Source organism: Bombina bombina, chromosome 6, assembly GCF_027579735.1.
Source record: "Bombina bombina isolate aBomBom1 chromosome 6, aBomBom1.pri, whole genome shotgun sequence".
Classification (NCBI taxonomy): Eukaryota; Metazoa; Chordata; class Amphibia; order Anura; family Bombinatoridae; genus Bombina; species Bombina bombina.
Window position 1 is genome coordinate 340,990,844 of NC_069504.1, and position 25,375 is coordinate 341,016,218.

Below are 25,375 nucleotides of genomic sequence, written 5' to 3' on the forward strand. Positions count from 1 at the left end.
TGGCAAAAAGAACTTAATATCTCACTAACAGATACCCAATTGAATCACATCTTTAGTGTAACCAAAAAATCATCCATCTCCCTAATAATAGCTGAATCTAACTACAAACTCCTTTCCAGGTGATATCTTACTCCCCATCGCCTACACAGCATATTCCCCAACTCATCCTCACTTTGCTGGAGACATTGTGGCGGGACAGGTACGCTATCACACATCTGGTGATCCTGTCCCCTTTTAAAGACTACTGGGAAAAAATTAGCAACTGTAGAAAGACAACTTTAGGATCCTCTATTAACCTCTCCCCTACTATAGTATTTTTGAATGACACTCCCCCCCATCCCCTGTCTATATTGTAAAAAACTGCTCTATTGTATGCTGAATTGTGCAAGACGACTTATACCCAGACTGTGGACAAAAATCTGATCCCCCTACTTATACCATGTGATTAAAAGAAATGGACCATATTCTAGAGTTAGAAACACTACATTACACCTTTTGTAGGTAAACAAGACTTTATTTCAGATTTACAATACGACACTATACAATAACACAAATAAAGAGGATACATCAACTGCACTAAATGGATAATGGTTACCCTACATTTCTGTAATAGAAAGTACACTATGATAATTTATTGTATTTTTTCCCCTTGTTTAAAAATTTAGTTTGAAGTAAATATACTCTGCTTATAAGGAAAAGACCGCTCCTAACTGGATTTACACCTGGGAACAATCTGGCATGTTACAAACACTGATTCAAACTTTAGGCCTATTGAGACTTATCAAGACTGATCGGATCATTTTACTTACTGTTGTTTTTTGTATTGTTATTTCCTTGCTGAAAATGTTATGCATTTGATAATGTATCTATGACATTTAAATCAATAAAACATTTAACTGAAAAAAAGACATGGAGGGAATCAGGATAGGAGAGGAACTTTCATTGGTAGAACTGATGGTGACACTGGGGCAAACACTGGTGCAGGTTATTTTGGGTGTGGACTGTCTAAAGATCTGACATGTACTTGGAGGCCGCTTGGTAACTTCGGCCCCCCTCCAAATTCTACTACTAGGCTTGGAGCCAAACAATGTCAATTCTCCTTCAGTTCCCCTCACTTTCTGTACTGTATGGAACACTAATAATATACTAGTGACAGTATAGGCAACAGTCCTGCAGTGTGTGCAATATAGCCAGCCACTGAGAAATTATTGTTGTTACATATTGTACACCCAAAGGAAAAGGTATGCTACGTAACTTCAATAGTACTGTAGAAAGCCTGTAGAAAATTGCCATGTACCCATGTTTACCTCACTGCATTAACAAATATGGATGAAATTAGATGAGGGGGTACACCATACTATAATGTATGTAATACTGATAGTACACTAGTGATAGTATAGGCAACAGATGTGCACTGTGTGCAATATAGCCAGCCACAGAGAATGATTATTATTTATTATTGTTGTTGTTATATATTTAACACCCAAAGGAAAAGTTATGCTACATAACTACTATGGTGCTGTAGAAAGCCGGTATCAAACTCCCAGGTACCCATGGTGCCCCCACTGCAATTACAAAAAATATTGTTTTTTCAATTAGATGAGGGGTACTGGTAATATTTAGAATATATATATATATATATATATATATATATATATATATATATATATATATATATATATATATATATATATATAAAAGAACTGTTTTAATTACTCTGCATTTTTAAATCTTTACAGGATGATGGTGCACAGGGATATCCAGCACTCCAAACATTATACATCAAATTGAATCTTTTTTTGAAATTATATATAAATACTGTATATATATATATATATATATATATATATATATATATATATATATATACTGTATATATATACTGTATATATATATATATATATATATAGCTTACTATAGAAAACATTTATTTTTTTTATTTTTTTTTAAAAAGTGCAATATAGAACTGTTTTAATTACTCTGCATTTTTAAATCTTTACAGGATGATGGTGCACAGGGATATCCAGCACTCCAAACATTATACATCAAATTGAATCTTTTTTTGAAATTATATATAAATACTGTGTATATATATATATATATATATATATATATATATATATATATACTGTGTATATATATATATATATATATAGCTTACTATAGAAAACATTTTTTATTTTTTATTTTTAAAAAGTGCAATATTGTAATGTGCAAGAAAAAAACTGATTCTGCACGCAAAGGGTTAAATTTAAACTCCACCCCAACAAAGGGAGGAAACCAGCAATGCCACCACTGCAATATAAATATGTAGCCAGTGTGACGCATTCACTGCAAAAAGAAAACAACTAATTGTGCAAACAAAGGGTTCAATTATATTTATTTGGCAGGAGGCTTACATCCCCAGTCCCAGCTATGCCCCCACTGCAATGTATATTAAGCGATAACTCTTTAACACTAAACTAATAAATATATATATATATATATATATATATATATATACATTTCAGCAAGTTTTTTTTTATAAAGAATGCTGTACTTGTTAAAATATTGTTTTTATTTTTAGGGATTCACTGATCCTGCATACCGTGCTCGCCGCAAAGTGTTTGCTGATATTGCATTCAATTACAAACAGTGAGTTATTTAAATATTTGCTTTATATTCTTTATATTACAAACAAAGGTAGAGTGATTCATACTATTTACTAACATTTTTAAAGGCTTTTTATGCCTAATTCATTTTCTTAACATTTATTTGTATATTATGTTACTTGGCAGCTTCTTTAGTGTAAATCAGGTAGTCTCTGTATAGGCTGAACTCGATGGACTTCTGTCTTCTTTCAACCTCATCTACTATGTTGCTATGTTATGAGTAGCAGGTACTGTAGATTGTAAGAAGGCTAAGCATGAAAGATTGCTGCAAGCTCCAAGTACATTTGGCTGTGGTCCTAATTTATATCTGAAAGTGACATGAAAAATTACTGATCCTGAATGTAAGAGAATATCCAACAGAGCAGAAGAGGATGTTGGAAGCAGAGACGACGTATCTGTGGGATAGCTTGGAAGGACAATGATAATTATGTAAGAGAATCTTTGTTGGTAACAAGTAAAGTTAGCCTGCCAAGGGGGAGCTTTACAGAGCTTTGGGTGGTATAAGATGGTAATGAATAGACTAAGGAGACTTTTTGTACAATGCATTAGCATTGGTAGAATAGGATTTAGAAAATACTTTAATGGTGAAACTTATGTAGGGAATGGAGCATGGGTATTTCTGTGAAATTGTTGGGAAGAAAGGGTTTAAGGTGGTATAGTGTGGATACATGTCCAATGGCTGCCTTCAAAAAGAGGTAGAGACTGAGTTTGGAAAGTTCTCTGTGAATTCAAGTTCAGAGAAGCGGCCATCATGTGGAAAGGCTAATGGAATTTAAAGAAGAAAATTTAGAGACAGAAGAAGAAGGGTTGTAAGTAAAAATGTTAAAATCACTCAGGATAAAGTATAAAATGATAAAACCAGTGAGGAAATAAAGCAGCAATGCAGTTAAAGGTAAAGTAAACCGTTTAACAATGCATTGTTAAAAGGTTTACTTTACCTTTAACTGCAAAGTTGCGCTGCTATCCTAAACCTGCCTGCCTATCTGTGCTCACTGCTCAGTGACATGTGGAGCAGTGGAGTCACTCACTGCTGTGCTGTCTCTCTAAACGGGAACTGGCAAATCATGAGGGGATGCCTGGCACCTGACCGCATGACTGTTTGACACTGTCTTTAAAGTGAAGGAGCCACGTATGATGCCCACCAGACCATTACGGTTACGGTACACTAAGTGCACACTGAACAGGTAGGAGGGCGGGCAGGGGTCTGGGGGTGGGCAGAGTGCAGAGGTGATTGGCCATAAGAAGCGGTAGGCACGCGGCCCGGGGCTGTGCACTGACAGACTTGGAACAGAGTCAGAGAGCAGAATTTTCATAGTTTGCACCTAAAACTTTTCTTTAGTGATTTATTTTTAGAGTGCTCGGTTTATCTTTCATTTGATGCTCTGCTGAGCCAGGGAGCAGCTCTAGGCATGAGCTTTATAATTAATGCAGTGCAGTTTACATATTTTGTATGTGTGTGTCTGAGTTTTTGTGTGTGTGTGTGTGTGTGTCTCAGTGTTTTTGTGTGTGTGTTTTTGTGTGTGTGTCTGAGTGTGTTTCCGAGTGTTTGTGTGTGCATCTGGGTATGTTTTAAGTGTGTCTGAGTGTTTGTATGTGTGTTTGCCTGTGTTTTTGTGTGTGTCTGCTTTCTGGGGGGGGGTGACACCATAACTTACCGCACCGGGTGACACCAACCCTAGTGACGCCACTGCTAGGGAGTTTCTAACCCTAACTATTTGTATGGACATTTTAAGAGACTTCAATAAACTGCTGATTGGTTGCTACACAATATGCCTATGCATTGGCTCACAAGATGTGTTCAGCTAGCGCTCAGAAGTGTATTACTATCATGGATATTACTTTTACTATGTGTTTTACCACTTTGAAAGGGTTTAAACACATAGTTATATTGTCACTCAATAAATAATAATAATGTTATACACTAAATAATATTGTCACTCACTAAAAAATTTGACACTCACTAAATAATATTGTCACTCACGAATTAATATTGTCACTCACTAATTAATTTTGTCATTTACTAAATAATAATGTCATTCACTAATTAAATTTGTCACTCACTAATTAATAATGTCACTCACTAATTAATATTGTCACTTACTAAATAATATTGTCACTTACTAAATAATAATGTTACTCACTAATTAATATTGTCACTCACTAATTAATATTGGTCACTGATAGCTGGCAAATTTAACTGGCCACTAGGGAATTTCTAACCCTAACTACTACTGTCACGTATATGTATGGACATTTTAAGAGACTTTTTAACGTGTATTCATTTTTGATTGGCTAATGGCTGTCACATGGTACAGCGGGAGTGGAAATAGACATAACTTTTAAAATTTGCAGAAAAAAATCTACTGCTCATTTGAACGTCCAGACTAAGGGGCCGATTTATTAAGGGCGGTTTGGCCCTGAATGCCCCTGTTCAGGCTAGCTGGAAACAGGAGTTAAGAAGCAGCGGTCTTAAGAGCACTGCTCCTTAACACGTACGCCTCCTCTGAGGCTGCGGACATCAATCAGCCCAATCTCATACTGCCGGGTTGATTGACACCCCCTGCAAACGGCGATTCTGCAGGGGGCGGCATTGCACAAGCAGTTCACCAGAACTGCTTGTGCAATATTAAATGATGACAGCGTATGCTAATAACTAATAACCAGCGCAATAAATAACCAGCTCTAGTTAATTTTATAAATGCTCCCCAAATACAGTGTAGTGTATTTTGTTAAAAAATAAAAATTGTAGCATTTTTATTTTTTAATAAAATAACTGCACTAGGCAGTATTTTGGGGGTAAAATTGGCGAGAGTGGGGTGTTAGAAAAAAAAGCATCACTGAAAAGTGCCTTTACATTGTGGTCTATGGGAACTGTGTGTTTCCTGTAAATATATATGTGTTCGAGTTGCTGTGCGCTGGTATTATTCAGTGGAGCATAAATATCACTTTCACGAAAGTGATATTTTGGGCTCTACTTGTAATCTGGCCCTTAGAGTTTCTGTTTACGTTTTTACTGTGTTTGATTTAACCTAAACCTGTGAGTTTGGAGTTTTATACGACAATTTAAGCCTGTGCTATCTGCTTTAGGTGTGCACTCTGCCATTTTCATTTATTTGCCCTTGACAACTTACTGTTCACTGTAATCTTGTATGCAGAGACCTATTTAGAATTGGAGCATGTGATGAGAGCAGGATGTGATGTCACTAGTATGTGGGCGGGGCTTAGGTCAGGTGTCTGTGTGGCAGTTAGTTTAGTACAATCAACCTGTCTAGATGTGTATTGCTATGCTCTGTAATAAAATAGAGTTGTACCATCATTGCTGTGTCCTGCATATGTCCTGCATCTCATGACATGGTGTCAGAAGTTCTGGACTGCGCTTCTGTTCCTGATCGATTGCAATGTCAAAGTTTACCCCACCTGAGCCTTTTGACTTTTCTCAGCCTGCAGCTTGGCCCACATGGCGTCAGCGGTTTCAGCGCTTCAGGATTGCATCCAAACTGAACAAGGAGAGTGGTGAAGTACAAGTTAATTCTCTTTTATACTCTATGGGGAAAGATGTGGAGCCAGTGTTCAATGCTTTTACTTTCCAAGAAGGGGAGGAAGTTAACTTTGATATAGTTATGGATAAACTCAGTGCCCACTTTGTGCCCAAAAGAAATGCGATTCACGAGAGAGCTTGTTTTCACAAACGTAATCAGCGTGTGGGAGAATCTGTGGAGTCATTTGTGCGCAGCCTGTATGAATTAGCTGAATTCTGTGAGTTTGGTGTTGCTAAAGAAGAGCAAATCAGAGACAGATAGTTATTGGAATTGCAGATGCTGAAGTCTCCCTGAAGCTGCAGCGAGAGCCTGATTTAACGTTAGAAGGGGCTATTAGGATGGCCCGCCAGAGTGAACTGGTGAAAAAGCAAAGTGCTGATCTGAGGTCTGAGAGTATTGTGGATGAAGTGCAACAGTCTAGGAAAACTACTAGTGAAAGGCACAGTGTGAGCGGTAGATCTAAAGTACTGGAAAGGCCTAGAAGTGGATGGGCGCAACATGGCCGATGCCCACGGTGCTACCGGGCTCATGATCAGAGTGCTATATGCCCGGCCAGAGATAAAAGATGCAGAAAATGTAACAGAATAGGCCATTTTGAAGTGGTGTGTAAAACTGAATACATTAAGGAGATGCAGGTGGACAGTGACCAGGAGGGTCAGGAAGTGTCTTTTGTGGGGTCTGTTGTGGAACGGACAAGCTCAGAGGAAGATTGGAAAGTTACTTTTACTGTAATGGGAGCCAAAGTTGATTTTAAGATTGACACAGGAGCAGATATCACTGTAATGTCTTTTGCCGAATTTATGAAACTGCCTCGACAGCCCCAGCTGGCGAAGGTTACTACAAATGTCCATAGTCTTGGTGGCTGCATTGATTGTGTGGGGAAATTTCTTGCCAGTTGTGAATACAAGCAGAGGAAGTTCACTATGTGGGTGCATGTGATCCGAGGCCGGTGTGTCAACAGTTTATTGAGCAGAAAAGCAGCCTGTGACTTGGGCCTCGTGGCCAGAGTGAATGAGATTTCCGAAGATATGTTTGGCGAGTTGGGCCTACTGAACTGCAAACCTGTCCGTATAGCACTTAAATGTGACGCAGTTCCATACAGTATTTCTACCCCTCGTAGAATTCCGTTCCCGCTCATGCCTCAAGTGGAGAAAGAGCTTATGCGCATGAAGTCTATGGGGGTTATTGAAGAGGTTGTTGAAGCAACTGATTGGTGTGCCCCCATTGTTCCAGTTGCAAAGAAAAACGGAAAGGTGCGCATCTGTGTGGACCTGAAAAGGTTGAATGAAGCAGTGAAGAGAGAGAGATTTGTGCTGCCGACATTGGAAGATATAGCTCCAAAGTTGGCTGGGGCGAAGTTCTTTTCCACATTAGGCGCTTCTAGCGGCTTTTGGCAGACCCCCCTGGATCCAAAGTACCGCAAACTGACTACCTTTATCACACCGGTAGGTCGGTTCTGCTTCTGCAGACTCCCCTTTGGGATATCCTCCGCTCCTGAAATTTTTCAAAGGGAAATGAGTTCTCTCCTGAGTGACCACGTGGGCACAGTGGTCGTCATGGACGACATTCTAGTGTATGGGTCTACAGCGGAGGAGCATGATCAGCGTTTAAGTTGTGTGCTACAGGCTATCAAAGAGTCTGGGCTGAAGCTGAATAAAGAAAAGTGTCATTTTAGGAAATCTGAATTATGCTACTTTGGGCATATCATCAACGGGGATGGCATCAAGCCAGACCCCGAGAAAATTTGTGCTATTGAACAGATGAAGAGCCCTTCTGATGTACATGAGCTGAGACAGATATTGGGCCTTGTAAATTATGTGGGCAAGTTTCTTCCAGATTTATCAACAGTTTTACACCCTGTCACAGAGTTGCTTAAGAAAGACGTTGCCTGGGTCTGGGGACCTTCACAAGAAAAAGCTTTTCTGCATGCCAAGTCCCTGCTGGGGTCTGCCCCAGTGCTGGGGTTCTACGACCCTTCGAAAAAGACTGTGGTTAGTGCTGATGCAAGCAGTTATGGGTTGGGGGCTGCACTCCTGCAGCTGAATGACAACAAACTACAGCCCATTGCTTACTGTTCCCGCACACTGACGGCTGCGGAGTCAAAATACGCTCAAATTGAGAAAGAGTGCCTGACTGCAGTTTGGGCCTGTGAGCGCTTTCAGAGCTACCTAGTGGGTTTGGAGAAATTTAGTCTGGAAACTGACCACAAACCGCTAGTCCCTCTGATCAACTCTTATGACATTGACAAAACTCCCTTGAGATGCCAGAGACTATTAATGAGACTGCTCAGGTTCAATGTTCAGGCAGTGCATGTGCCGGGGAAACAACTGGTTGTGGCAGATACACTATCCAGGCTCCCGCTGGCTGCTGCGGAAGAATCCTCCACGGAATCGGATGTGAAAGTGTATGTTGATTCAGTTCTGGCCTCTAAGTCCATTTCTTCAAGGAAACTGGAAGAGATAAAGAAAGAGACATATTTGGACACAGATCTGCAAGAAGTTATAAGGTACATAAGAGAAGGCTGGCCCGAGAGCCGGGCAGCCTGGATGTCTTTAAATGCTTACCAGCCAGATAGGTCGCAGCTCACGGAGCTGGAGGGGTTGGTGCTGTTCCAAGACCGCATTGTAATTCCTGTCAGTATGAGGAAGGAGATGTTAAATAGGATTCACGATGGCCACTTAAGCATTACAAAGTGCAGAGAAAGGGCAGCTACAGCTGTGTGGTGGCCTGGGATCAGCTCCGACATTGCAAATCACGTGTCTAAATGTGCCTTTTGCCGGGAACGCCGGCCTACTCAGAGAAGGGAGCCCTTGATGTCTACTCCGCTGCCTGCGGGGCCGTGGCAGAAAATAGCTGCTGATTTGTGTGAACTGCACGGGAAAAAGTTTCTTGTTGTGATCGACTACTATTCCAGGTATTTGGAAATTGCACCCCTGAATGATATCACAAGTCAGGCTGTTATCATTCGCCTGAAGAGCTTGTTCGCACACTGGGGCATCCCAATGGAGCTGGTGAGTGATAATGGTATGCAGTTCGCTTCTACAGAGTTCAGTGCTTTCAGCAGGGAATATAATTTTGTACATTCCACGTCAAGTCCACATTATCCGCAGGCCAACGGAATGGCTGAAAGGGCAGTTCAAACAACAAAATTCATTCTAAAGCAATCTGAGCCGTACCTAGCCCTCTTGTCATACAGGGCGACGCCCATTCAAGCCACTGGGTTTAGCCCGGCACAGCTGATGCTAGGACGCCAGATTCGCACCACTTTACCCTCAGTGGGTGTCTTCAAGCCGCCTGGCCCTGTTCCTCAGGACGAAGTCCTTAGGAGGGATGAAGAGGCCAAAAAGGGTTATCGTTTCTTCTACGACAGGAGACATTCTGTCAGGCCGTTACAGGAACTGAAAGTGGGCCAAAGTGTCAGAATTAAACTGGATGATGAGAAGAAATGGAAGACGCCTGCTACGGTAGTGGGCCGCTCTCCAGAACCAAGGTCTTACACAGTCCTTACAAAGGGAGGGACGGTTACATGCCGTAACCGAAGACATCTTCAGCCTGTACCTGAGAGTCTGGAGCCGGATACCTCAGTATCACCGCCGGTGGGATCCCCTGTTCTAAGAGAGGTGCCTTCCCCTCAGCAAGATCACAGCGGGGATATACCTTTGCCTCCAGCAGACTCTTGTTCACCATCTTCTGTATCAGAGGACAGTTCATGCAAAGTTACATCAAGCAGAAGAGTGGTGAAACTTCCGGCCCTATACAGGGACTGACTTTAGCTAGAACAGTGACCGGAAGTAATAATCCCATGGTCATTGTGGACTAGGGTCCAAGTCAGGATGTAATTTATTTGTTCATGTTTTCTAATCTATCTGTTTTTATAATGTTCAAAAACAAAATGTTGTTGTATACCCTGTTGGTGTACCCTGTTATTTATTATATGCAAATGTATGCTTTTGCCTTTGAAAAAGGGGAAGATGTGATGAGAGCAGGATGTGATGTCACTAGTATGTGGGCGGGGCTTAGATCCGGTGTCTGTGTGGCAGTTAGTTTAGTACAATCAACCTGTCTAGATGTTTATTGCTATGCTCTGTAATAAAATAGAGTTGTACCATCATTGCTGTGTCCTGCATATGCCCTGCATCTCATGACAGAGCATTTAGATCATAGTCAAAACAGCTATGTATCACATTCAAATGAGTTCATTTGTCTTTGTTGTCTAATTGTACTAAATTATCAGATATTGACTAAGCTTTTAAATCCTGAATAAATCAGCTCCTGGTACACTGAATAGAACAATAAGCATACATGACATTCAAGTTAATGCTATAGACATGTCTGCCTAATATAACCCTTTTATCATTTCATATTCAGCAGGATGTAATCATTTATTTTAGTATAGTTTAACCACTGTTGTTGTATTAATGTAATAGCAAGCCTACTTCTTACACGTTATAATAAAAACATATTTACTAATGTTGTAGGGATTTTTGTCATACCGACTGCAATGCTGAAAAGTCATTTTAACCCTTTAAATGCCAGAAAGAGTAAGATGCTGCAGCACCCTGTTGCATCAATGGAATTAACTCTATGAGGCCAATTTATCAAAGTTCTTGCTGAATGCGGAGACGCCGGAGAGTAATATGCGCTCCGCATTCAGCATTGCACCAGCAACTCACAAGAGCTGCTGGTGCAACGCCGCCCCCTGCAGACTCGCGGCCAATGAGCTGCCAGCAGGGGGTGTCAATCAACCCAATCGTACTCAATCGAGTTGAATTGCGATGATTCCTGTCCGCCTCATCAGAGCAGGCGGACAGGGTTATGGAGAAGTGGTTTTTAGACTGCTGCTTTATAACTGCTGTTTCTGGCGAGCCTAAAAGACTCGCCAGAAACACGGCCCTTCAAGCTGCATTCGGAATTTGATAAATGGGCCTCTGTAGCTGTTTCTTATTGTAACCCCTCCTTGGCTGAAGGATAGTGACAGCCAACTCACAGCATTGCTCTGAAATTGAGGGCTCTGGTGCCTCTAAAGCATGGCTGGACTGTTATCCGATGGACATTTGTCCAACTGACATTTGTGTGATGGATAATATTTTCCGACAGACAAATAGCCATTGGATAACAGTCCAGACACGCAATAGATGCATTAGATAGATAGAATAGATAGATTAGACAGATAGATTATATAGATGCACAGACAGAGAACCACAAGACGTGAGGGGTGGGATCCATGGTTAGGTTCCCAGAAGCGGTTGCGGTGCCCAAGACTCTAAATAGAACAAAGCACTCTGGACCATATCTACCCTCGGCTGAACTGGGAACATAGTCTCTCGGACATATGTCTGATGGATAAATGTCCTTCGGCATTCTGTCATCAGCATTATGTCCGAGAACCCCACTAAAGAAAGCCTTAAAATCCTTCTAATCATATATAAGACTCCATATAGGGCTAGATTTCTGCTAGAAGTAAACTTTTTGTGTGCTTTAGGTAAAATGCGTATTACGAGTTCAAAGTAGAAGATTTGGCACAAGTAATAACCCAACACTCGCAAAAAGACAAACTGTGCTAACGTATCCCACATAGACTTCGATGAAGCGTGAAAAGATGAAAAAACCTAACATCCTTACTCGTGCGCAAACCCGATTGTGCTTAACCAAGTGCGCTAACCTGACATGAAATATGAATATTTTACTTTCCAATGTTCTTCACATAGCAGAATATATTTATTCTTAAATACATAATTTTATATATATATATATATATATATATATATATATATATATATAGAAAGGCCGTTATGTATGGTTTATTTATTTCACTATTAACTTTACATAAGTATGAAGCATTTGTTGGCTGGATTTTACATGCCAATTACCTATGTTAATCCCATACAGGCTAGTAGCAATTATTTGTATATGCAACAGTTGTGTTAGATAGGTTCTCCACAGTGTTTAAACAAATTAACACATGTTACTTGTTTGTAATTAATGACAACCAATAGATACTCATTACTGCTTTTAAATATTGGCGGTTTTCATCAGAAAATTATGTCTATGAGTAACGCCATGGGCCGAAACATGTCAGACTTTTCTCTTTGAGTACTGTCAATACTTTTAAATTGACCAATAAATTGGACTTTTTGTTTTTAAGACCACATTTGGCTTTTTCATTCTTATATTCTTATATATATATATATATATATATATGCATTTTTGGTAATATATACTGTATAATATATATATATATATATATATATATATATATATATATATATATATATAGATAAAAATAATTATGACTAACAGTGCTTTGAAGATATTATAAGGACTCTAAGTGTATTATTACTAAGTCCTATTAAGTCCCCACCGCCAAAACTACAGAGTCTGTAAGCTAAAATGAATTAAAAGATTGATTATGAGCGCAAGAACAGGGCTTAAAACTGAAAGTTATTCAGTTTGTATCAACAATACAATACAATAATAATGATAAAACACAATTAAATATTGTATAATAAACTCTTAAAATATGTGAATATATATGCATAAAAGTTGATACAACAACAACAAGTGAAAAATTCCTTCATGCAGAAAAAAACTTAAAGAATGGTTATTAAGAAGACCACATTTTAATTATCTCAAGTTGTTCTGGAAAAATTAAATTGACAGTTAGTGGAGAATTCTAAAAATCAAAATAAGTCCATATATATCAATTCTGAATGGGATTGCGACTACTCTGAGAGAATAAATAAAGAGGAAATCTTTCTACAAGGGGCATTGAAGAAAGCAGATCTACCCGTGGGGAGGAGCCAATGACTAGAGAGCCAACTACTTGTCAATCTGTGCGGCACTTACCTCATTTTGATTGAGGTATTTTTTTGTAAGTAGGAAGTTCATCTATCCTTATTGGTTATTTTGGGCACACCAACTTACCTGGAGCTTGTTTTTAGAAGAATTTCTTTCACGTGGGAACTTTTCTAGATTGTTTCTGAGACTATTATCACTGGACTTGTTATTGTATCAACTTTTAAGCATATATATATACACATATTTTAAGAGATTATTATATAATATTTTATTGAATTTTATCATTTTTATTGTATTTCAGTTTTAGGCCCTGTTCTTGCGCACATAACCAATCTTTTAATTTATATATATATATATATATATATATATACATATTCCCCTATGTGAAGAACATTGGAATGTGAAATATTTACAGTAAATACATAGTTAAACACTTTATTAAAATGAATATTGCATTAATATGATTGTACATGTTTTCAACTACTTGACTGCAAAGTGCTTTAATAATAATGTCTATATATGTATACATATGTTTTTATGTGTTTGTGTATATACAGTGGGAAAAAAAAGTATTTAGTCAGCCACCAATTGTGCAAGTTCTCCCGCTTATGAAGAGGAGAGAGGCCTGTAATTTTCATCATAGGTATACCTCAACTATGAGAGACAAAATGTGGAAACAAATCCAGACATTGTCTGATTTGGAAATAATTTATTTGCAAATTATGGTGGAAAATATGTATTTGGTCACCTTCAAACAAGCAATATTTCTGGCTCTCACAGACCTGTATCTTCTTCTTTAAGAGGCTCCTCTGTCCTCCACTCATTACCTGTATTAATGGCACCTGTTTGAACTTGTTATCAGTATAAAAGACACCTGTCCACAACCTCAAACAGTCACACTCCAAACTCCACTATGGTGAAGACCAAAGAGCTGTCGAAGGACACCAGAAACAAAATTGTAGACCTGCACCAGGCTGGGAAGACTGAATCTGCAATAGGCAAGCAGCTTGGTGTAAAGAAATCAACTGTGGGAGCAATAATTAGAAAATGGAAGACATACAAGACCACTGATAATCTCCCTCGATCGGGGCTCCACGCAAGATCTCACCCCGTGGGGTCAAAATGATCACAAGAACGGTGAGCAAACATCCCAGAACCACACGGGGGGACCTAGTGAATGACCTGCAGAGAGCTGGAGCAACGTAACAAAGGCTACCATCAGTAACACACTACGCTGCCAGGGACTCAGATCCTGCAGTGCCAGACGTGTCCCCCTGCTTAAGCCAGTACATGTCTGGGCCCGTTTGAAGTATGCTAGAGAGCATTTGGATGATCCAGAAGTGGATTGGGAGAATATCATATGGTCAGATGAAACCAAAGTAGAACTGTTTGGTAGAAACACAACTTGTCGTGTTTGGAGGAGAGAGAACACCATACCTACTGTGAAGCATGGGGGTGGCAACATCATGCTTTGGGGCTGTTTCTCTGCAAAGGGAACAGGATGACTGATCCGTGTACATGAAAGAATGAATGGGGCCATGTATCATGAGATTTTGAGTGCAAACCTCCTTCCATCAGCAAGGGCATTGAAGATGAAATGCGGCTGGTCTTTCAGCATGACAATGATCCCAAACACACCGCCCGGGCAACGAAGGAGTGGCTTCGTAAGAAGCATTTCAAGGGCCTGGAGTGGCCTAGCCAGTCTCCAGATCTCAACCCCATAGAAAACCTTTGGAGGGAGTTGAAAGTCTGTGTTGCCCAGCGACAGCCCCAAAACATCACTGCTCTAGAGGAGATCTGCATGCAGGAATGGGCCAACATACCAGCAACAGTGTGTGACAACCTTGTGAAGACTTACAGAAAACGTTTGACCTCTGTCATTGCCAACAAAGGATATATAACAAAGTATTGAGATGAACGTTTGATATTTACCAAATACTTATTTTCCACTATAATTTGCAAATAAATTCTTTCCAAATGAGACAGTGTGATTGTATGAATTTGTTTCCACATTTTGTCTCTCATAGTTGAGGTATACCTATGATGAAAATGACAGGCCTCTCTCATCTTCTTAAGTGGGAGAACTTGCACAATTGATGGCTGACTAAATACTTTTTTTCCCCACTGTATGTCTGTAAATACATATATACGGTTGTAATCAAAATTATTCAACCCCCATTGCAAATCAGGTTTATTGTCAAAATTTACAGACTTCCATCCGTTTGCAATGAACAAATCAAACAAAATCAATGAATGTTTCAAGTGTTTTCCCCAAATTAACTGAAAATACAACTTTTAATGAATTCTACAGTTTCAAAATTATTCAACCCCTTCATGGCAAGCATCTTTAGTACTAAGTAGAGCACCCTTTTTCTTTTATGACCTGCTTGCAAACAAGATTCATAGCCAGACACCAGCTTCTGACAGTGTTCCTGAGGAATCTTAGGCTATTCCTCATGAGCAATGACCTTCAGTTCAGTAATATTCTTGGGCTTGCGTGCTGAAACCGCCTTCTTCAAATCCCACCAGAAATGTTCTATGGGGTTCAAGTCAGGTGACTGTGATGGCCACTGTAGGATCTTCAAGGACTTCTTCTGCAACCAAGCCTTTATGGAATTTGAGTTATGCTTGGGATCATTGTTCTGTTGGAAGGTCCAATGACGCCCAAGCTTCAGCCTCCTCACAGATGGCATCTCCTAGGATTTCCTGATACTTTAATGTATCTATCTTGCCTTTCACATGCTGCAGGTTTCCTGCAGAGGATGCAAAGCAGCCCCAGAGCATCACTGAGCCACCATCATGCTTAACTGTAGGCAGAATGTTCTTTTCAGTGTATGCTTCATTCTTCTTCCTCCAGACATACCGGGCGATCCATCGGACCGAAAAGTTCCACTTTTGTTTCATCGCTCCATAGAACAAAATCCCAAAACTTCTGTGGCTTATTTATATTATTTGAGTATATTGCTGTAGGTCTTTTACAGTCACTCAAGGGTTTTTCTCAACGTGCTGTCTCAGAAATCTGATTGCAGCCATTCATAGTTTCCCTTTTCTGCCCCATCCAGGTAGTGTAACCACTGTTCCTTTAACTTTTAACTTGCTAAATATGCCTCCAACGGTGTCACTAGGAACATTCAGTGCCTTCGCTAGCTTTTTACATCCTGCTCCTCGTTTGTGCGGGGCGATGATCTCTTCTTTTTGGACTATTCTTTTGACTTAGCCATATTTCTAACATGCAGTCAAACGTGACACTCAACAAACCCGTAGCCAGTTCAAGTATTTCATGTGTTCTAGCTTAAGCACACCTGCTGCATCTAATAAAGCCCTTGATTAGTTGCATCAGGTGTGCTTGAGACAATATTGCATATTTGTGCTGTTGTGAGGCATTCTATTCAGGGGGCTGAATAATTTTGAGACTGCAGAATTCATTAAAAGTTGCACTTTCAGTTGAATTTGGGGAAACCACATGAAGCAGTCTGTAAATATTAACAATAAACTTGATTTGCAAAGTGGGTTGAATAATTTTGATTACAACTTTACACATAGAAATACATATGTACTGATATATATATATATATATATATATATATATATATACATGTATATACATATTTAGACATGTAGCTTTTGCAGCCTTTTTTTAATCTTTTTCTTTATAGTAGTCTATTACATGCAGTTATAACAATTGGTGTATATTGTCCCTTTAAGTATATTTCTACAAACTTTTGGCTTGGATAATTATATTGCAGACTGCCTGTACAATAAAAAAGGGATGTTTGGCGATATGCATCTTTAAAATTAACTGAACCATACTTTTTTCTTTCAGTGGACAACCAATCCCTCAAGTGACTTACACAGAAGAGGAAAGGAAAACATGGGGTACAGTTTTTAAAGAGCTGAAGACTCTGTATCCAACCCATGCATGCTATGAACATAACCACGTGTTTCCTCTATTGGAAGAGTATTGTGGATATAATGAAAACAATATTCCACAGCTTGAAGATGTTTCCAATTTTCTGCAAAGTAAGCAGTATATATCTATATTACTATTCAGTGTATGAATATTAACATTTTGTCATTTCTGTGTGTCACGTAATGGCCCGTACCAAGTGGGGTAAAAGATTGTAAAAATATATAACATGTATGAGAACTGCATACTTACTGTATACACATTCTGAATATTTTATTTGTAGTTTGCATAGCAATAATGTCTTGCTGTTTCTACTTCTAATATGTCTCATCTGCCTCCGTTTACAAGTGTTTGTGTGTGTATGTATATATATTGATAGATATGCAAAGTGTGTGTATATGTGTGTGTGTATATGTATGTATGTATGTATGTATGTATGTGTGTGTGTACGTCTGTGTGTGTATATGTCTGTGTGTATATGTATGTATGTATGTGTGTGAATATGTGTGTGTGTATATGTATGTATGTATGTATGTGTGTGTATATGTGTGTGTGTATATGTATGTATGTATGTGTGTGTATATGTGTGTGTGTATATGTATGTATGTATGTATGTGTGTGTATATGTGTGTGTGTATATGTATGTATGTATGTGTGTGTATATGTGTGTGTGTATATGTATGTATGTATGTATGTATGTATGTGTGTGTATATGTATGTATGTATGTATGTGTGTGTATATGTGTGTGTATATGTATGTATGTATGTATGTATGTGTGTGTTTATTTGCACTTTAACAAGGCCAGCAAGTACAGATTGTTTTCATTAAATTTTATTGTAAGCTTGTAGCCTGACACCCTGGCAATTGTTACAAAGCTGATGAAAGTACAAATCCTATGGACTTTATTATATACACAGTCTTATTTATGTAAGTTGCTTCACTGGCCTCTATTTATAAACTGCAATAATTACTCCACTGTATATGCATGATTTTATAATATAGACAGCAGATTCCCATGTAAATAAATTTTCATAATTAAACATACAAAAACTAGAGTGAATTTTTGTGTGGTTACATTTTAAATGCCTGTTTATATGTGTGTCTGTTTTACAAATGTCACACCACTTAATGAAGATCTTTTTTGCTTTTTATACAGAATGCACTGGCTTCAGATTGCGGCCTGTTGCTGGCTTGCTGTCTTCAAGAGACTTTTTGGCAGGATTGGCATTCCGCGTTTTCCATTCTACTCAGTATATTCGTCATGGCTCCAAGCCAATGTACACACCTGAACCGTAAGTACATGTTTTTGTAACTGGTCTTTTAGCTGAAAATGAAATGTATAGGAAATAATAATCAATACATAACTTGCAAAATTTAAACTTCACATACTTTTAAAACATATAAAAGGTTATCTATTTAAAGGGACACTGCCCCCTGTTTTTCTTCAATACCTTACATACCTCCTGAATACTTAGGGCTCCATGTACTAAGCAGTCAGCGAGCTACCCGCAACAAATCTCGCGTCAAAACTCGCAAACTGATATGTACAAAGTCGTCAACTATGTTCAAACTCGCATCTTTAAAATTGCGAGCGTACTTATCCGCCAAACCTCGCTACCTCTCCATTTTTCACTGTAATTAGACACATTTGACCACCAACTCGCCAAAAACGAATGTACTAAAAAATCTATTTGTCCGCTCGCTACAATTTCCGCTCCCACCTCGTTATTTTTGCCTCGCCACCTTTTAGGTGGCGGGCAAGGTACAAAACAATAGGAAAGTCAATCTAGACGCCAGTCTAGACATATATAAAAGGCAGTAATATCAGCATTGTACAGCATAACTGGCGTCTAATTTGTCTCTCATTTCCATGTACATAAATTGAGCCAAATTTGTCGACTGTAATTAAAGAGTAATCTATATTTTAAATTTGTATTGTATAGTTGTCAATCTTTATAATTATTTTTATATTAATATTTATATATTATCAGATCCAGATGAAGCCATATCCAAATTGTAAATAAATATTACAAAAATAACGCTCTGTTATCACTCTTCAAAAAATTTTGAACAATAATAAAGTTGTTTAGATAAGTTGAACTTTTATAGGAGCAAAATTCTATTCCCGCGACTACTATGATGTTCGTGACACCTTGCATGTCACGTGTTAATAATTGGCCAGACAATTCAACTGAAAGTTAAGTACATCAGCTTAGTCGCGGCGAGCGAGGCGTCAAATTTATCAATAATCCGCCACTGCTCGCGGCGGGCTAGACTTGTCTATTTATTGGGGGATTATTAGTACATAGTGACAGCGGACACCATTTCGCCCGCGGCGAGTAACGGCGAGTTTATCCGCGTCTAAAATGACGGATGAATTGACGGCTTAGTACATGGAGCCCTTACTTCCAGCAGTGTTGAGCTGGCTCCTAAAGGCTACCTTTGCAGCCTGATGGGTGCTTGGTGCTAGCCAACGCTGCAAGACCACCATCATTTAATTTCATTTTTTTTTTTTTTAAGTGACGTGATACAGCTAATCTTCTGCAATGCAACCTGCATTATATAGGCCACACAGTGTGCACACTCACAGCCTTGCAGAGCTAGACTGCTTGCACAGAGCACCCAACAGGGTGCAAAAGTAGCCTTAACCCACATTCAAGTCACTTTTTTGCATTTTTTTTTAAAGGGACACTGAACCCAAATTTTTTCTTTTGTGATTCAGATAGAACATGCCATTTTTAAGCAACTTTCTAATTTACTCCTATTATCAATTTTTCTTTGTTCTCTTGCTATCTTTATTTGAAAAAGAAGGCATCTAAGCTTCAGTACTCTAGACAGCACTTTTTTATTGGTGGATGAATTTATCCACCAATCAGCAAGGACAACCCAGGTTGTTTACCAAAAATGGGCCGGCATCTAAACTTACATTCTTGCATTTCAAATAAAGATACCATGAGAATGAAGAAAATTTGATAATAGGAGTAAATTAGAAAGTTGCTGAAAATTCCATGCACTATCTGAATCACAAAAGAAATAATTTGGGTTCAGTGTCCCTTTAAGCATTGAAGAAAAACAGTGTGTAGTGTCCCTTTAAATAGATAACCTTTTAGTGTCCCTTTAAGTATAATTTGTGATAATATTACTGGGGTGAGACTCTTGAACACTTTTATTTTTATTTCTAATAAGCCAACATGTGTTTTGTTTATGTAATGAAAATACTTATTTTACCAGTGATGTTTGCCATGAACTGCTAGGACATGCCCCTCTCTTTGCTGATCCAAGATTTGCTCAGTTTTCACAAGTAAGATATTTTTTAGAACTCTAATAAACTTTTTTTTGTGAAATAACTCTTCTCAAATTGATCAAATATTATATATTTTTAGGAAATTGGATTGGCATCTCTCGGCGCCCCTGATCAGTACATTGAAATGCTTGCTACGGTAAATTTAGCTTGTATTATGCTAATAATTTAATCTTTAAATAGACAATCTATTGCACAAATATGTAAGCTGCTCCTATCATCTATCAATCTGTCTGTCTATCTTTCTATATTTTTAATATCATTGTATCCAATTGCCACTTCATGCAAGTTTAGTCTTCTTGCTTATTGTCTAATATCTCTTTACTACCCCTTTATTGTTTTGACTACTAGGTATACTGGTTCACTGCAGAATTTGGAATTTGCAGACAGAAGGATAAATTAAAGGCATATGGAGCAGGTCTTCTGTCATCATTTGGGGAACTAAAGGTTTGCATCACTTGTTTCATAAATATGTGATTTGTTTAAATAAATACCTTGATATTCATAGTATTACAGAATTTTTAAAAAATCACATGAACCATCTAATGGTAGTGATATATGTCAAATAAGTATTTTTGGTATTGAAAATCGATGCATAAACAAGGCAAAAATGAAAAAGTCCCTTTAATAATAGGTATAATAAAACAAGATACAACAGAATGCTTACATATTGTACATGAATAGCACTCTCTCTGAAACTGCCAGCCTCTTTTACAAAGAAACAATACAAAGTAGCATTCATTTTGCAAAATTTTCAGTGAAATATAAAAAAAACAACCATCAATTTGTACAAATCACCACCTAAATACATTGCAAAATAAAAAATAGAAAAAGTCAAGAATTTAAATATAACAAAACTTTGAGAACAAAGGGCCTGATAATTGCTGGGCCAGATATGAAAAACCTTGTAGAGATTAACAAGGGCCTCAGGGAATTAGCTAAACAAGGGGTCGATCCGATAAAAATCGTCGCCCGCAAAAGCCGGCGACGCCAATAATTGCGCGGATTTGGTATCCTATATACGGCGTAAGCTAGAAGTTACGCGCGTATATTTCTGCCGTCGCCCGCAGTTTTTTGGGCCATAGGCAGGTATACCAAACCCGCGCAGTTTGGTATCCAATATGCAGCGTAAGGACTTACGTGGCGAAAATGGAGAAAACTTACTCCATTTTCACCTCGCCACAAAAAGCAGCCGTAAGAAGCCTTACGCTGACTATTGGAGCCCCGTAACTCCCTAAACTATCTAGAAAATAAACCTAACACCTAACGCATGCGAAATGTCTATCTCCCTGTCAACCGCAATCTGCTAAAATAAACCTAACACCTAACGCATGCGCAATGTCTATCTCCCTGTCAACCGCGATCCCCCCCCCCCCCCGAAATCCCTAATAAAGTTATTACCCCCTAAACCGCCGCTCCCGGACCCCGCCGCCATCTACATAAACTAACCCCCTACTGTGAGCCTCTAAAACCGCCGCCATCTACCTTATCTATCCCCTAATCTGACCCCTTACACCGCCGCCACCTATATAAAAATTATTAACCCCTAATCTAATCCCCCTATACCGCCGCCAGCTATATTAATATTATTAACCCCTAATGTAAGCCCCTTACACCGCCGCCATCTCTATTAAAATGATTAACCCCTAATTTAATCTACCTACCCCGCCGCCAGCTATATTATCTATATTAACCCTAAGTATATTATAGTTAATATAGGTATTACATTATATATATTAACTATATTAACCCTAATTATATTAGGGTTAATATAGTTAATATAGTTACTATAGTATTTATATTAACTATATTAACTCTATCTAACCCTAACACCCCTAACTAAATTTATATTAAATTAATCTAATTAATTTATAAACTAAAATATTCCTATTTAAATCTAAATACTTACCTATAAAATAAACCCTAAGATAGCTACAATATAATTAATAATTACATTATAGCTATGTTAGGGTTAATATTTATTTTACAGGTAAATTGTTAATTATTTTAACTAGGTATAATAGATATTAAATAGTTATTAACTATTTAATATCTACCTAGTTAAAATAATTACCCAATTACCTGTAAAATAAATCCTAACCTAAGTTACAAATACACCTACACTATCAATAAATTTAATAAACTACAAACATCTATCTAAAAATACAATTAAATTAACTAAACTAAATTACAAAAACAAACAAACACTAAATTACAAAAAATAAAAAAAAGATTACAAGATTTTTAAGCTAATTACACCTATTCTAAGCCCCCTAATAAAATAATAAACCCCCAAAATAACAAAAATTCCCTGCCCTATTCTAAATTAAACAAATTTCAAAGCTCTTTACCTTACCAGCCCTTAAAAGGGCCTTTTGTGGGGCATGCCCCAAATAATTCAGCTCTTTTGCATTCAACAAATACAATCCCCCCCCCCATTACAACCCACCACCCACATACCCCTATTCTAAACCCACCCAAACCCCCCTTAAAAAATCCTAACACTACCCCCCTGAAGATCTCCCTACCTTGTCTTCACCACACCGGGCCGAACTCCTGATCCGATCCGGGCGATGTCGTCCTCCAAGCGGCAAAGAAGAAATCTTCCTCCGGCGATGTCATCCTCCAAGCGGCAAAGAAGAATTCTTCCTCCGGCGACGTCTTCCTCCAAGCGGCAGCAAAGTCTTCATTCTTCCGGCGGCATCTTCAATCTTCTTTCTTCGCTCCGCCGCCGCGGAGCATCCATCCCGGCCGACTGCTAAACTTGGAATGAGGTACCTTTAAATGACGTCATCCAAGATGGCGTCCGCCGAATTCCGATTGGCTGATAGGATTCTATCAGCCAATCGGAATTAAGTTAAAAAAATCTGATTGGCTGATTGAATCAGCCAATCAGATTCAAGTTCAATCCGATTGGCTGATCCAATCAGCCAATCAGATTGAGCTCGCATTCTATTGGCTGATCGGAACAGCCAATAGAATGCGAGCTCAATCTGATTGGCTGATTGGATCAGCCAATCGGATTGAACTTGAATCTGATTGGCTGATTCAATCAGCCAATCAGATTTTTTTAACTTAATTCCGATTGGCTGATAGAATCCTATCAGCCAATCGGAATTCGGCGGACGCCATCTTGGATGACGTCATTTAAAGGTACCTCATTCCAAGTTTAGCAGTCGGCCGGGATGGATGCTCCGCGGCGGCGGAGCGAAGAAAGAAGATTGAAGATGCCGCCGGAAGAATGAAGACTTTGCTGCCGCTTGGAGGAAGACGTCGCCGGAGGAAGAATTCTTCTTTGCCGCTTGGAGGATGACATCGCCGGAGGAAGATTTCTTCTTTGCCGCTTGGAGGACGACATCGCCCGGATCGGATCAGGAGTTCGGCCCGGTGTGGTGAAGACAAGGTAGGGAGATCTTCAGGGGGGTAGTGTTAGGATTTTTTAAGGGGGGTTTGGGTGGGTTTAGAATAGGGGTATGTGGGTGGTGGGTTGTAATGGGGGGGGGGGGATTGTATTTGTTGAATGCAAAAGAGCTGAATTATTTGGGGCATGCCCCACAAAAGGCCCTTTTAAGGGCTGGTAAGGTAAAGAGCTTTGAAATTTGTTTAATTTAGAATAGGGCAGGGAATTTTTGTTATTTTGGGGGTTTATTATTTTATTAGGGGGCTTAGAATAGGTGTAATTAGCTTAAAAATCTTGTAATCTTTTTTTTATTTTTTGTAATTTAGTGTTTGTTTGTTTTTTGTAATTTAGTTTAGTTAATTTAATTGTATTTTTAGATAGATGTTTGTAGTTTATTAAATTTATTGATAGTGTAGGTGTATTTGTAACTTAGGTTAGGATTTATTTTACAGGTAATTGGGTAATTATTTTAACTAGGTAGATATTAAATAGTTAATAACTATTTAATATCTATTATACCTAGTTAAAATAATTAACAATTTACCTGTAAAATAAATATTAACCCTAACATAGCTATAATGTAATTATTAATTATATTGTAGCTATCTTAGGGTTTATTTTATAGGTAAGTATTTAGATTTAAATAGGAATATTTTAGTTTATAAATTAATTAGATTAATTTAATATAAATTTAGTTAGGGGTGTTAGGGTTAGATAGAGTTAATATAGTTACTATAGTAACTATATTAACTATATTAACCCTAATATAATTAGGGTTAATATAGTTAATATATATAATGTAATACCTATATTAACTATAATATACTTAGGGTTAATATAGATAATATAGCTGGCGGCGGGGTAGGTAGATTAAATTAGGGGTTAATCATTTTAATAGAGATGGCGGCGGTGTTAGGGGCTTACATTAGGGGTTAATAATTTTAATATAGATGGCGGCGGTGTTAGGGGCTCACTTTAGGGGGTTATAGATATAATATAGCTGGCGGCGGGGTACGGGAGCGGCGGTTTAGGGGTTAATAATTTTATTAGGTTGCGGCGGGGTAAAGGAGCGGCGGTTTAGGGGTTAATAGCATTTTTATTGTTAGGCTAGTGAGGGGGGATAGCGGATAGAGGGTTAGACAGTGCGGGCTATGTTAGGGAGGCGTGTTAGACAGTGCGGGCTATGTTAGGGAGGCGTGTTAGACAGTGCGGGTGTTTTAGACTTTAGTCAGGTTTTATAGGCGCCGGCAGATTCTAACGTGGCGCAAGTCACTGGCGACGCCAGAAATTTGTACTTACGCAGATTTCTGGACATCGCTGGTTTGTGAGACTTACGGCACGTTAGCATCTGACGGCGACCTATATGGGATGGCTCGAGTTGCGAGCTGAAACTGCGGGCGACGCCGGTTCCCTCGCTTGCGCCGCAAACTGCGATCGATATCGGATCGCGCCCCAAGTGTCTGTCCCTGCGAATTGTGAGATGTCTCTTATACATGATGCTTGAAAAATATTTAAGACGCACATGCAAAAAATGTTATATACAGTATATATATATATAGGGGCAGATTTATAATCGGTCTGTCTGACATTATCCGCTCAGCAGATTTGCGGCCAATCGGCGCTAGCAGGGGGTGTCAATCAGCCCAATCGTATGAGATTGGGCGGATTGATGTCTGCAGCCTCAGAGCAGGCGGGCCACTTAAAGAGCAGAGGTCTTAAGACCGCTGCTTCATAACTGCTGTTTCCGGAGAGCCTGAAGGCTCGCACGGAAACAGGGG

General features: G+C 38.7%; 1 protein-coding gene across 2 annotated transcripts in view; it reads left to right on the plus strand.

Annotated features, from left to right (window-relative positions):
- Positions 1-25,375, plus strand: part of PAH (phenylalanine hydroxylase) — a 141,670-nt gene that overhangs the window by 69,821 nt on the left and 46,474 nt on the right. For both annotated transcript variants that reach the window (XM_053716975.1, XM_053716976.1), the window contains 6 exons: positions 2,567-2,634; positions 16,812-17,008; positions 18,053-18,188; positions 20,128-20,197; positions 20,280-20,336; positions 20,549-20,644. In XM_053716975.1, coding sequence (XP_053572950.1) covers positions 2,567-2,634; positions 16,812-17,008; positions 18,053-18,188; positions 20,128-20,197; positions 20,280-20,336; positions 20,549-20,644 — 624 coding nt within the window. The remainder of the gene's footprint in view (positions 1-2,566; positions 2,635-16,811; positions 17,009-18,052; positions 18,189-20,127; positions 20,198-20,279; positions 20,337-20,548; positions 20,645-25,375) is intronic.